At 41.3% G+C, this 15,300-nt stretch overlaps 1 protein-coding gene across 1 annotated transcript; it reads right to left on the minus strand.

Moving 5' to 3' along the window:
* Positions 1-9,369: 9,369 nt before the first annotated feature.
* LOC139400415 (inactive serine protease PAMR1-like) lies at positions 9,370-15,140 on the minus strand (the record flags this gene model as incomplete). Its single annotated transcript, XM_071145317.1, has 5 exons — positions 9,370-10,032; positions 11,477-11,793; positions 12,373-12,635; positions 14,319-14,385; positions 14,853-15,140. Coding segments are annotated over 5 exons (1,508 nt in total), but the record flags the coding sequence as incomplete, so codon positions are not given.
* Between the last annotated feature and the right edge of the window lie 160 nt (positions 15,141-15,300).

A 15,300-nucleotide genomic window follows, 5' to 3' on the forward strand; every position in this document is an offset into this window, starting at 1 on the left:
TCAGCTCCTCTCTGTCACCAACATCCAATGTATCACATTTTACAGGCCTCTTTCCATTTGCTATCTACATTAGCCATATTGGATTGGAACACACATCACAAAAAGAAGTCTCACTGATATCGATCTTTGGGTCGTCCAATGAGGGGATAAAAGATTTCCAAAGGAAAGATGTCATTGTGGTAGTTCATGACTTGAGATGTGAGCAACACTCACGCAGTTGTTCCAGAGAGTTCAGCATCATACAGATGTGGGATCTTAATTTGAATTTGAAAATAATCCTGCAGCAAAAGGAAATGTGAATTATTATGTGGATTGTAATTAATGGAAATTTTTATATTTTTTTAATATTTGTATATTCTCACTTGATTCACAAGTGAGAATCAAGTCAGAGATTTTTAAGTGCAAATTACAAACGTTTTAAGCCTCAAATACACTAGAAGTTGAACTTTACCTGCATTACAGGAAAGTTCTCATGCAACAGGGTGATCCAATTAAAATCCTACAGCTGTACTTTAGTGCGTATTATTACAAATCATCTCTAGAATTCAGCTACGTATGACTACTTCCTGTGTGTGTTACATTTTCCTTGGTGGTGGTCTGGTTTGTTGCAGTAAGTGATCTCTGATCTTCATTGGTATGGAGTTAACCATCTCTGAGCCGTGTTCCCACTGGGCACAGACGTCACTTCGACGTCTAGTTTTGATTTACATTTGATAGAATTGTCACATTACGTGAATTCAACGTGAATTCCCCAAAACATTTTACCATGTAATTTGGATTTTGCTTAAAAGTTGTGTTGAAAAAAAAGGCTAACATTCCAACATCCCTTTACATTGATGAATTTTTGCAAATCTGATCAGTTTTCCACATTGATTCAACATCATCACCTCAATTGTTATTGTTGGAATGACGTTGATTCAACCAGTTTGTGTTCAGTAGGTTAGTCCACATGAAGGGAGGGAGAAGATGGCAACGCGTCTGTTTCTAGCTCATGCATCCCAACGCGGGACTCCACCCCCTTAGGTACACATTCCTCACGCAGCTCCATCTGACCACACGAACCATGATGAGAGGACATGGTGTCTATAAATAACTAATCTGTCCTGAGCTCTCCTAATCTACCACAAATACACACACAGGGACATACACACATGCGCAAATGTACACACTCATGACACAACAGATATACCATGATATGAGTTAACTTACCACTTCCTAACAATATATCTATCTAGTCTTCTCTTTTCTTAAAACTCACTAAGAATAGACAATCTTACAATCCAATAATTAAATCATGTCAATACCATGCTAGTAGAACAATACAATTCCCAGCATGCATCTGTTTCTCTAATATCGTGTACATTGATCATTTCATACACACATTGTCCTGGACACCTTATGGTGGTGAATTGGCTCAAATTGAAACCACAATCTTTGCAACTCCTTTTCCTGAATGATAATCTGTGCCGGGTTCCTGCATCCAGGTGTTAAGACATCATATTTTCCCTACCATTGATATCTTAGCAGAGTTGAAAATAACATAGCAATTAGTTGGACATATCAGTTCAGCAATCTTTACACAACAAGTTGTCTTTGCTGTTCCATCGTAATAAAATAATTGTACTAATTTCAATGTAATCTTGGAACCCTGAACCAAATCTGTGCGCTAGCTAGCTAGTTAACTTTATTTGCTACTTCTAAACAGCAGATTCAGCCTCCCTTCACTGCAAACCACCCATCTGTCTAGAGAGACTAGACATTCATCCACACAATTATGATTCATCAAAAATAACTAAAAATAATTATAATCACATAAATCTTCCCATATCTCTGATTCAGCAAGGTATGCTGGCATAATGTAAAAATGTATGTTTATGTCTGTCGCTATTGGGGCTCCTTCCCAACTTGAACTCATTTACAACTCATGTGAAGCTTCCTGAATAATTTGGACACCAGCTGAATAAGGCAAAAGGCCCACTGAATTATAATTTCATCCTCTTTGAACATCTGGTTAATTGAAACAGACTACCTTAAAAATGGCAGAATGTACTGACAATCAAGAATTCCCTACCATATCAATAATGTTATAACAAAGGGGAAGCCTTTTTTCCTGTATCTTTGCTAATTTATGCTCAAAGATGAGTGTGCATTTCTGAGCAATCACAGCCATACCATGGGAAACCACAGGAAACAAGCACAAGCATTTCGCTACACCCACAATAACATCTGCTAAACACGTGTATGTGACCAATACATTTTAAGTTGGAAACTGTACGTTAGCATCACCACTAGCATATGCTACTGCTGGTTGGCATTGGAGCTAGTCTGAGCAAGCTGCGAAGCTAAGGTTTAAAAAGGCTTCTGAAGTTTGTAATTTCCACTTAGAAATGTCAGTCTTGATTTACCCAGACAAAAAATGCCTCAACGCCTACATAAATGCCCATTCATTATAATCATCATAATAATTTACATTTCCTGTGGCTGCAGGATTATTTTCCTGCTGTAACACACTGGCTCAAGATCCTGCATCTGTGCTAACTAGCCTCTGTTACAGGGAAACTATGGTAGCTACTAGCCTAATAGATTGCTCCACTAGTTAGCTACTTTGGTGTGAGGCTTAGTGTGAAGTGTGGTTGGTAATCAGTATTTGAACTCGTTTGCAAAATGTTGTTTTTTTGTTTCAAGAATAAAACTACTTCAAGAGCAAAACCTTGTCTCACAGTAACTTCAAAATGAATTGATGAATCATCTTAACTGTATCCATGTTCTTCTGCACTAATGTCTCCTTTACTGTAGGAGCCAGATTAAAGTGTTCCCTAAACCAGAGCCCCTTCCTCCCAACCTGCTCAACCCACCATCCACTTCACTCCTTCTACATCAATGCATCAATAAAACACATATCCATCAATAGTTCTGTAACGGCAATGACAAACAAATGAGTTGCAATGATCACAATTGTATGTTATTATTGTTGTTACTACTTTTAGCTACTATTATCATTATCATAAGTCACAGCTGTAGTAGTAGTAGTAGTAGTAGTAGTAGTAGTAGTAGTATTAGTATTAGTATTAGTAGTAGTAGTAGTGGTGGTAGTGGTAGTAGTAGTAGTAGTAGTGGTAGTAGTGGTAGAAGTAGTATTAGAAGTAGTAGTAGTAGTATTGGAAGTAGTAGTAGAACTTTTATTATTATTACTATTAGTAGTACTAGTGGTAGTGGTAGCATTATTATTATTATTATTAGTAGTAGTAGTGGTAGTAGTAGTAGTAGTGGTAGAATAAGTATTAGTAGAAGTAGTATTAGTAGTAGAAGTAGTAGTATTAGTAGTGATAGTAGTAGTAGTAGCAATAGTAGTGGTGGAAGTATTAGTAGTAGTGGTAGAAGTAGTAGTAGCGCTGGTGGTAGTAGTAGTAGTTTTAGTAGTAGTAGTGGAAGTATTATTACTAGTAGTAGTAGTAGAAGTAGTATTAGAATAATAATAATTATTATTAGTAGTAGTGGTAGTAGTAGCAGAAGTAGTATGATTAGAAGTAGTAGTATTAGTATTAGTATAAGTAGTAGTAGTAGTAGTATTAGTGGTAGTAGTAGAAATAGTATTAGTAGTAGTGGTTGTAGTATTATTATTATTATTACTATTGTTATTAGTAGTATTACCAATAGTAGTAGAAGTAGTAATATTTTTTATTTATCCGTTATTTTACCAGGTAAGTTGACTGAGAACACGTTCTCATTTGCAGCAACAACCTGGGGAATAGTTACAGGGGAGAGGAGGGGGATGATTGAGCCAATTGTAAACTGGGGATGGGCCAGATTGGGAATTTAGCCAGGACACCGGGGTTAACACCCCTACTCTTACAATAAGTGCCATGGGGTCTTTAATGACCTCAGAGAGTCAGGACACCCGTTTAACGTCCCATCCGAAAGACGGCACCCTACACAGGGCAATGTCCCCAATCACTGCCCTGGGAAATTGGGATATTTTTAGACCAGAGGAAAGAGTGCCTCCTACTAGCCCTCCAACACCACTTCCAGCAGCATCTGGTCTCCCATCCAGGGACTGACAAGGACAAACCCTGCTTGTGGAAGTATTAGTGGTAGTGATGGTGGTAGTAGTAGTGGTAGTGGTAGTATTTGTAGCAGTGGTAGTAGTAGTGGTTGTGGTAGTATTAGTAGTAGTGGTAGTAGTAGTAGTGGTAGTAGTACTGGTAGTGGTGGTAGTGGTAGTAGTAGTAGTATTGTTATTGTTAGTAGTAGTAGTAGTAGTGGTAGTAGTAGTATAAGTATTATTATTATTATTATTGTTAGTAGTAGTAGTAGTAGTGGTAGAAAGTAGTAGTAGTAGTAGTAGTAGTAGTAGTAGTAGTAGTGGTAGAAGTAGTATTAGTCTAAATATTAGTCTAAATAGTAGTAGTAGTAGTAGTGGTGGTAGTAGTAGTAGTAGTGGTAGTAGCGGTAGAAGTAGTATTAGCAGCAGTAGTAGTAGTAGTAGTAGTATTAGAAGTATTAGAAGTATTATTATTATTATAGTAGTAGTAGTGGTAGTAGTAGTAGTAGTAGTAGTGGTAGTAGTAGTAGTAGTAGTAGTAGTAGTGGTAGAAGTAGTATTAGTAGAAGTAGTAGTATTATTAGTATTATTAGTAGTAGTAGAAGTATTATTAGTATTATTAGTAGTAGTAGTAGTAGTAGTGGTAGTAGTAGTAGTAGTAGTAGCATAAGTATTATTATTATTATTAGTAGTGGTAGTAGTGGTAGAAGTAGTATTAGTAGAAGTAGTAGTATTAGTATTAGTAGTAGTAGTAGTAATAGTAGTAATAGTAGTGATGGTAGTAGTAGTAGTAGTAGAAATAGTATTACTATTAGTAGTAGTAGTAGTAGTAGTGGAGGTGGTAGTAGAAGTAGTATTAGTAGAATAAGTATTATTAGTATTAGTAGAGGTGGTAGTAGTAGTAGTAGAAGTAGTAATTGTAGTAGTTGTAGTTGTAGTAGTAGAAATATAAATAGTATTACTATTAGTAGTAGTAGTAATGGTGGTAGTAATGGTGGTAGTAGTAGTAGTGGTAGTAGTAGTATTAGAAGTAGTAATTGTAGTAGTAGTAGTAGTAGTAGTAGTACTAGTAGTGATGGTAGTAGTAGTAGTAGTAGTAGAAATAGTATTGCTAGTAGTAGTAGTAGTAGTAGTGGTGGTGGTGGTAGTGGTAGAAGTAGTATTAGTAGAAGAAGTAGTATTATTATTAGTAGAGGTGGTAGTAGTAGTAGTAGAAGTAGTAATTGTTGTAGTTGTAGTTGTAGTAGTAGTATAAATAGTATTACTAGTAGTAGTAGTAGTAATGGTGGTAGTAGTAGTAGTAGTAGTACTAGCAGAAGTATTATTACTAGTAGTAATAGTAGAAGTAGTATTAGTAGAAGTAGTGGTGGTAGTAGTAATGGTAGTAGTACTGGTAGTGGTGGTGGTGGTAGTGGTGGTGGTAGCAGTAGTGGTGGTGGTAGTATTAGTAGTTGTGGTGTTGGTAGTAGTAGTAGTGGTAGTAGTAGTGGTAGTGGTAGTATTAGTAGTAGTGGTGGTGGTAGTTGTAGTGGTAATGGTAGTATTGGCAGTGGTAGTAGTGATATTGGCAGTGGTAGTAGTGGTTGGGGTGGTAGTGGTGGTATTAGTAGTAGTGGTTGTAGTAGTGGTAGTAGTACTGGTAGTGGTGGTGGTGGTGGTGGTGGTAGTGGTAGTATTAGTAGTAGTGGTAGTAGTGGTAGTGGTGGTGGTGGTGGTAGTATTTGTAGCGGTTGTGGTAGTGGTAAAAATAAAAGCTATGCATGAAGCCTCTTTAGTCATAAGAGTCCCACCTAGTCGACAGCTATTTAGTACACCTCATGAGCTGTCCGAATCACTTAAGAGTTACCAGCAAGTGTCTTGATCATAGAAAAATGCAGCAAGTCAGTGGTTCCTGCCCCACATGCAACTGCTCTGGAGTTGTTAAAATAATGTTTTGATATTTCTATATGATCAACCCATAAATGATCTGGACCTACATTAAACAGAATCTATCAATAATCTAGACCTACATGAAACAGTATCTATAAATAATCTAGACCTACATGAAACAGTACCTATAAATAATCTAGAACTACATGTAACAGCATCTATCAATAATCTAGACCTACATGAAACAGTATCTATAAATAATCTAGACCTACATGAAACAGTACCTATAAATAATCTAGAACTACATGTAACAGCATCTATAAATAATCTAGACATGAAACTACATGAAACAGTATCTATAAATAATCTAGACCTACATGAAACAGTATCTATAAATAATCTAGACCTACATGTAACAGTACATGCAACAGTATCTAGAACATGTAATCTATAAATAATCTAGACCTACATGTAACAGTATCTATTTTAACATAATCCTAAAACCTACTCTGAGGTGGGAGTTTTATAGTCTTAAAAAGGGTTTAACAGGATTCCAAGGACCTTTTGTGAGATGCTTTGTAGATACTGTTCCAGGTATTGAAACTTTCACTCCGACATTGGCCATGAATTCTCTGAAATTGAAATCCTCTCAAATCTGTGTTCAATGATGCAAGTGAGTAGTTTCATTCAAGTGCAGCATCAGGTCTTTCCCCACAGTTTCTACTCTTACTATTCTGTTAGTACAGGAAAGCCTTGCACCTCCCTCTATCCTGCTCAGACAAACACACAGACAAACCCTTCAGGTGTTAGTATGCAGGTGTGTATGTGTGATAGAATGGGGGGAGGGAGGTTGTACTCCAAGCTAAGAAGCAATGGATAACCAGGCTTCCATCCCCATCACATTTACAGACAACCTGGATCCTCCAAGTGAACGTCTAGATTCGATCACCTGACATCCCATTATTCTCTGTTAAAGATACACTTAGTTGTCATTATAACGAGAGCGTTACTTAACCGCGAGGCCACTAAACTGGTATGGTGTCTTCTTGAGTATCACAATTCAATCACAATTGTTCATTAGTGTAACTGCCTTCTCCACTTGAACAGGATGTTGTATAGTTACGATGCGAGTCATTGATTTAGAGAACAGTAACAGAAGCTGGATGCCATTCCAACCACTTCTCAAATACATTCCGTTTTATGGCCAACCATCATTTGGGTTCCACACTAACCGTGGTAGTGACTGTTGCTATGGTAGCATGCATGGGAAGAATCTCAATTGCTATTCCTTGACTCCTCGCGTCCTCTCTCTTCGCCTCCTTCTCAAAACGCCTCTGACCTTCTCCTCCAACGGTTCTTGAGAAGGAGGCGAGGAGAGAGGACGCGAGGAGTCAAGGAAATCCAACTGAGAATCTGCCATTGTGTAATTCCATTGGCTCTAAGGGTGTCGTCTTGTTCTGAGGAGCTGGGGGAAAGCTGAGGTGTCTGTCTGTCTGACAAACAGAGGATAAGGACGACAAATCCTCTAAGTGATTCTCAATGACTGACAGCACATGTTTGACTGTCTACAATGAGGCTCACACACGCCAACACAGACACGCAGGTACACACAACACACAATCACCTTCGCAGTCATTTTAATGTACACAGTACAGTATAGTACAGTACAGTATAGTACAGTACAGTACAGTACAGCATAGTATAGTGCGTAGACCTACTGTACTGTACATAGGGAGTGACATACGGACAGACAAAACAGAACAGTACAGTACATGCATACAACTATACATACAACTATGCATACAACTATACATACAACTATACATACAACTATACATACACACATACGTTCAACAAAAAAGTATTTATTATTCTATTATTTAAATTATCCAAAATGTACAAAAAGCTTGTATTTATTAACCCCGGATGAAACAAGGCTATGATATGGTTATGATATGGTTATGATATGGATATGATATGATTATGATATGGTTATGATATGATTATGATATGGTTATGATATGATTATGATATGATTATGATATGGTTATGATATGATGATATGGATATGATATAATTATGATATGATTATGATATGGTTATTTTATGTTTCTGATATAATTATGATATGACAATGATATGATTATGATATGGTTGTTATATGGTTATGATATAATTATAATATCGGTTATTTTATTGTGATTTTATGGTTATGATATAATTATGATATGGTTATTTTATGATTATATGATTATGATATGCTTATGTTATGGTTATTATATGGTGATTTTATGGTTATGATATTATTTTATGGTGATTTTCTGGTTATATGGTTAGGATATGGTAATTTTATGGTTATGATATGGTTAAGATATGGTTATGATATGGTTATGTTACGGTTATTATATGGTGATTTTATGGAAGAACTGGGACATTTTCAGATTGCAGAAATTGTGTACATATCCTTGCGACATGGGGCTGTGCATTATCATGCTGAAACATGAGGTGATGGCGGCGGATGAATGGCACGACAATGGGCCTCAGGATCTCATCACAGTATATTTTGTTAATATGTTGTGAATGTATTATAATGTTCTAAAAAATGTTTAGCTGCCTTAATTTTGCTGGATCCCAGGAAGAGTAGCTGCTGTCTTGTTGGTATCTAATGGGGATCCATAATAAATACAAATACGGAATCTCTATGTACTCAAATTGCCATCGATACAATGCAATTGTGTTCATTGTCTGTAGTTTATGCCTGACCATACCATAACCCCACTGCCACCATGGGGCACTTTGTTCACAATGTTGACATCAGCAAACCGTTCACACGACAACATACATGTGGTCTGCGGTTGGGAGGCCGGTTGGATGTACAACCAAATTCTCTAAAACAACGTCCTAGGCAGTTTATGGTAGAGAAATTAACATTAAATTATCAGGCAACAGCTATTGTGGACATTCCTGCAGTCAGCATATCAATTGCACTCTCCCTCAAAACTTGAGACATTTGTGGCACTGTAACCAAACTGCACATTTTAAAGTGACCTTTTATTTTCCCCAACATAAGGTGCACCTGTGTAATGATCATGCTGTTTAATCAGCTTCTTGATATGCCACACCTGTCAGGTGGATGGATTATCTTGGCAAAGGAGAAATGCTCACTAACAGGGATGTAAACACATTTGTGGACAACATTTGAGAGAAATAAGCTTTTTGGAACATATGGAACATTTCTGGGATCTTTTATTTCAGCTCATGAAACATGGAACCAACACTTTACATGTTGCGTTTATATTTTTGTTCAGTGTACATAACAGTAATTAGTGGTAAATATACATCATAGTAAATAGTGCCAGGGATGACTGTCCTCCCCACATCTCGTCTTAAGAAGTTTCCAATTGGCTCAGCCGAATACACTGCCAAGCACTTAGCCCTGTTATCTGTTTCAGGGAACTGGCAACAGTGAGTAAGTGAGTTGTTAGAAAAATAACACAGGCTGTCAATGATGGTGACAGAGTGGCTGAGACTGGAGTCAAATCAGAGATCTACTTCATGTTTTTCTGTATCCAGTCTTTGAAGTTGTTTATCCGGGTATGGACTGTGTAAAGCCCTGCGCCACAGTTCCATTTCTCATAACCAAAACTTTCTAATGCCAGAAGCTCCCAGACAACACTATCATCCCCCTGTCTCCCCGAAGGACCCGATGATGGCTTAGTGGCATGAGATGGTATGATTGTAATGCCTGCACTGACAGTGGGACAAGGCTTGGTGGGATTGAGAGGGTGGCGCATTGCACACAGCATATTGTCAGTGATGGTGACAGGGGCCCCACTCTGAGCAAACTGCCTCTCGCACTGAACGACATCCCCCAGCTCGACTACTCCAGTCTGGGCTGTCTCGGCGTCTAGGATGTGTTTGGAACTGGACCTTGAGTCAGATGCAAGGAGCCAGCCTGTGGCATAGCCCTGTGTGGCGGTCACCTCCCCGCCTTGCATTTTGGGGAGACACACGGGCAGCACACGCTCACTGATCTTGGCCTTGTCCCGTAGCTTCAGAACGGCCAGGTCCGAGTCCAGTGTCACAGGATCAAAGCTGGGATGGACCAGGACAGAGGAAACCTGTTGGATCAGAGGAGACATGAGACAGATGGACCAAAATGAATGCCGTGCGGAGAGTTTGAGCAGTGGCAGCTTGCTTGGCTCAGTCTAAACACATAAGTGTCCCAGCATGCAACTTGGCCGGACCTAAGCACAGCTTACTGACTTGCCATGTGCATTGAGATTTGGTCGGTGAGGTTGGCAACAATAGTCTTACAATCTGTTCTCCGGAGGGAAGTGTTTGTGCATAACGCAAGGTGGTCTAATTGTTTAGGACAAACCCCCAACCTTAGTTTCCTACATCTCCCATTGACATGACAATATATGATTTATACCAGTGTGTCATACAGATGTAGGAGCTTAATTGGATCATCCTGTTTCAGAAGAACAGTGCTGGAAATGTAAAACCTGTGGTGTATGAGGTTTAGAAAGGCTTCTGAAGTTTGTAATTTACACTTTGAAACGACAGACTTGATTAGCCTTATGCAAAATGTATCAACCCCAACAAACATGTCCATTAATTATAATCCATATAATAATTCACATTTCCTGGTGCTGCAGGATTATTTTCCTGCTGTAGCAAACTGGCTCAAATTAAGATCCTACACCTGTAGGTGTTTCTCAGTTCAGGATTTGAAGTGACTATATTGCCCCACATTTTAGCACCTTATGGGCCTATTTGAGGCTCCATTTACCTAATGATTTTACAATGCTGACAGAAATGTGTTTCAGTGAAATCTGATGATATCCAAATATTACATATGATATGTAATATCATATGTATTTACTGATGATATCCAAATACTATAATTTGTTGGAAATTATTATGTGGAGGACACAGGATCTTTTAATGTTTTTTTTACAGTTATACCACAACAAGATTTAGAGGAATAATCTGATATGATATGGAAATCAAGACAATTAGACTGCACCTTTAAAATGGGCCACTCATAAATCACCTTGGCATGTTTTGGTAGGCATTAAAGGAGCAATCTACAGTTCCTTCATCCACGTATTAATTAATGATAAATACCCATTGGTACCCATTCTTATATACATTATTTTAGAATATAACTTAGTTCAATTGTCGTACCCCGTCTGAACTCAACATATACGTTTATTTTGCTCCACTGTTTGTAAACAACGTAAATGTAAACAAACACTGTATAGCCTCAAAATACGGCTACAATATAATGTTCTATATCATTATGGATGGTCAGTCCTTGCAATCCGTAGCTCTGTCTAAGACTTTGAGAGTGGTGACATTTCTCCAGCCACATTCCACTGCTTTTTACCAAAAACAGTGGTGGTGTGTCTGCTTTGTTATTGTTTCAACTGCAGATTGGACCTTGTAGACGTTGTCAAGACCGTATTATAACGGCTTCACAACTGTATTCACAGACTTCAAGAGAGACTTTTACCCCCCTGTGTAGATAGAGCATCCCCCTAGCTTAGCATCACTCACCTGCAGTTGTTTCAGTGTCCTCATCTGGCCCGGGCTGTGTATTCCCATCACCACTTTAATGTTGGCTGGATCTACCCACTGCGGCTTGCCCACTCCTGCCACCACCAGGCAGTGAGCTGCCACCAGCACACTGAGCTGGGTGACTAGTGCTCCACTGCACGCCAGCTGCCAGGGAGAGGAGGCCTCCTCTGGTGCCGTCTGTAGGCCAGAGCCAGCTCTGCGGATGATGTGGGAGCGGAGGTAGATGGCTGCATGCCAGGGCCATCCAATCTCAGTGAGGTTCTGAGGGCTGAAGGCTGCTGGGAGTTGACCACACACTGTTACAGAAAGAGAGAGGAGTAGGTGTCAGAGATGGGAGCGGAAATAGGTTGTTTCTGACTATGTTTCTAACACCATGTACACCTATGGAGGCAGGTAGCCTAGCGGTTAAGAGTGTTTGGTCAGTAACCGAAAGGTCGCTGGTTCGAATCCCCGAGCCAACTAGGTAAAAAATCTGTCAAATGTGCCCTTGAGCAAAGCACTTAACCGGAGCATCTGCAAACCGACGTAAATGCATTAGGGACACTTGAACAGTGATTTAAAATGTTTCATTAATGTGTACTGAATTGTATTGGGGTAGCCTAGTGGTTAGAGCGTTGGGCTAGTAACCGAAAGGTTGCAAGTTCATATCCCCGAGCTGACAAGGTGGGGGTTGCTGTCGTTCTGCCCCTGAACAGGCAGTTAACCCACTGTTCCTAGGCCGTCATTGTAAATAAGAATTTGTTCTTAACTGACTTGCCTAGTTAAATAAAGGTCAAATAAAGTGGGACCATATTTGTAAAACCAAATCTGTTCATTCCCTCAAGACATTGGCTGACTTTCTTTGCATCTGTTCTTTAAGTCGGCGCTGCCCTCACCTGGCGAGCAGGAGACATGATGCCCGCTCCACCTGCCAGTCTTCAGACAGGTGCGCCGGGGGCTACCGTAGTGTTGGTAGAGAGAGGAGGCACACTCATACTCTATGCTAGTGTACAGCTGGTGGAAACCACGGGGGATTTCCCTCAGGACAGGGTCTTGGGTGCTGGGGAGGTTCCCTGAGGAGGGTGGGTCCATGCCAGGGGGGTGACTGTCATAGACCGTATGCCTGGATGAGGTGTGAAGCCTGTGGACTGGACTTTTCCTGTAGTAGGGGACAAAGAAGGTGTCTGAGTACAAGGAGAAAAGCTTAACAATGGGCATGTTTAAAAGAGATGTAGAATAAATGTTTAAAGTTATTGTCTGTAAAACACGTGTCAAACTCATTCCAAGGAGGGCAGAGTGTCTGTGGGTTTTCGCTCCACCCTTGTACTTGATTGATGAATTAAGGTCACTAATTAATAAGGATCTCCCCTCACCAGGATGTCTAGATCTTAATTGAAAGGAAAAAAACTAAAACCTGTAGACATTTGGCCCTCTGCGGAATGAGTTTGAAACCACTGCTGTAAGATAAAACCTAATCCACTCAAAAACTAGAAGTGTATAAATTCAGTCAAGGTGCCGGTTTTGTACAGATTGACATACAAACAGTCAGAATGAGACGTATGGAAGTGTTAGTACGGCTCATACCTGGGTGTACGGGTCATACCTGGATGTACTGGGTCATATGTACCTGGGTGTACGGGTCATACCTACGGGTCATACCTGGGTGTACGGGTCATACCTGGGTGTAAGGGTCATACCTGGGTGTACGGGTCATACCTGTCATACCTGGGTGTAAGGGTCATACCTGGGTGTACGGGTCATACCTGGGTGTACGGGTCATACCTGGGTGTACGGGTCATACCTGGGTGTACGGGTCATACCTGGGTGTACGGGTCATACCTGGGGTGTAAGGGTCATACCTGGTGTACGGGTCATACCTGGGTGTACGGGTCATACCTGGTGTGTAAGGGTCATACCTGGGTGTACGGGTCATACCTGGGTGTACGGGTCATACCTGGATGTAAGGGTCATACCTGGGTGTACGGGTCATACCTGGGTGTACAGGGTCATACCTGGGTGTACGGGTCATACCTGGATGTGTCATACCTGGGTGTACGGGTCATACCTGGGTGTCATACCTGGGTGTACGGGTCATACCTGGATGTACGGGTCATACCTGGGTGTCATACCTGGGTGTACGGGTCATACCTGGGTGTAAGGGTCATACCTGGGTGTACGGGTCATACCTAGGTGTACGGGTCATACCTGGGTGTAAGGGTCATACCTGGGTGTACGGGTCATACCTGGGTGTACGGGTCATACCTGGGTGTAAGGGTCATACCTGGGTGTACGGGTCATACCTGGGTGTACGGGTCATACATGGGTGTAAGGGTCATACCTGGATGTACGGGTCATACCTGGGTGTACGGGTCATACCTGGGTGTACGGGTTATACCTGGGTGTACGGGTCATACCTGGGTGTACGGGTTCATACCTGGGTGTACGGGGTCATACCTGGGTGTACGGCTCATACCTGGATTTACGGGTCATACCTGGGTGTTCAGGGTCATACCTGGGTGTACGGGGTCATACCTGGGTGTACGGGGTCATACCTGGGTGTACGGGGTCATACCTGGATGTGCGGGGTCATACCTGGGTGTACGGCTCATACCTGGGTGTACGGGTCATACCTGGGTGTACGGGTCATACCTGGATGTACGGGTCATACCTTGGATGTACGGGTCATACCTGGGTGTACGGGTCATACCTGGATGTACGGGTCATACCTGGATGTACGGGGTCATACCTGGATGTACGGGTCATACCTGGATGTACGGGGTCATACCTGGATGTACGGGTCATACCTGGATGTACGGGTCATACCCGGATGTACGGGTCATACCTGGATGGGGCCTTTGGCTTCACAACTTTGTGTCTCACCAGCTCAGATACCTTAGGCTCTCGACAGGCTGTGGACACAGAGGAAGAGCCCTTAACCACGTAATCAACAGTATTGTCCAGTAACCTAAACAGCAGCACTAAAGCACTATACAGTCTGATGTTATTTAAGCAATAAGGCCCAAGGGGGTGTGATATATCGCCAATATACCACGCTTAAGGGCTGTTCTTATGCACAACGCAACAAAGAGTGCCTGGACACAGCCCTTAGCCGTGATATATTGGCCATATATCACAAACCCCAGAGGTGCCTTATTGCTATTATAAACTGGTTACCAACGTAATTAGAGCAGTAAAAATGTACGTTTTGTTATACCCGTGGTACACTGTCTGATATACCACGGCTTTCAGACAATTAGCATTCAGGGCTGGAACCACGACTGTCAACCAATCAGCATTCAGGGCTGGAACAAGTCAGTTTATAAATGTGGATAAACATGTGCAGGTGTTTTATCTAAATGGTTTGCTGTCAGTATACCTCTCGCACACAGTGGTTGCCGGCCACTCCACGAGCCATCTGGGAGACAGGTGCTCCGGGAGCCGCCACTCAGGATGTAGGAGGGGTTACAGAAGTAGTCCACTGTGTCAGGACCTCCTCCAGAGCCCCGGACCAGCTGGAGGTAGCCATGGTGCAGCCTGGCTGGAGGAGGACACACCCCGAGCCCTCTGACTGGGTCTGCACCCCTCTGACTGGGTTGAACGGGCTCTGACTGGGTCTGCACCCCTCTGACTGGGTCTGCACCCCTCTGACTGGGTCGAATGGGCTCTGAGAGACACAAAGAGATGGAGGAGAGTCATGTTTTGAGAAATGGGCTGGTCATTCAATGGTCTACCATGACTATGGTGTGTATGTTCATTCCTTGTGTACTGTCTTCTTGTTTTTCTTGTGTACTCTCTTCTTGTTTTTCTTGTGTACTCTCTTCTTG

This window comes from Oncorhynchus clarkii, unplaced genomic scaffold, assembly GCF_045791955.1.
Source record: "Oncorhynchus clarkii lewisi isolate Uvic-CL-2024 unplaced genomic scaffold, UVic_Ocla_1.0 unplaced_contig_12725_pilon_pilon, whole genome shotgun sequence".
In the NCBI taxonomy this organism is placed as follows: Eukaryota; Metazoa; Chordata; class Actinopteri; order Salmoniformes; family Salmonidae; genus Oncorhynchus; species Oncorhynchus clarkii.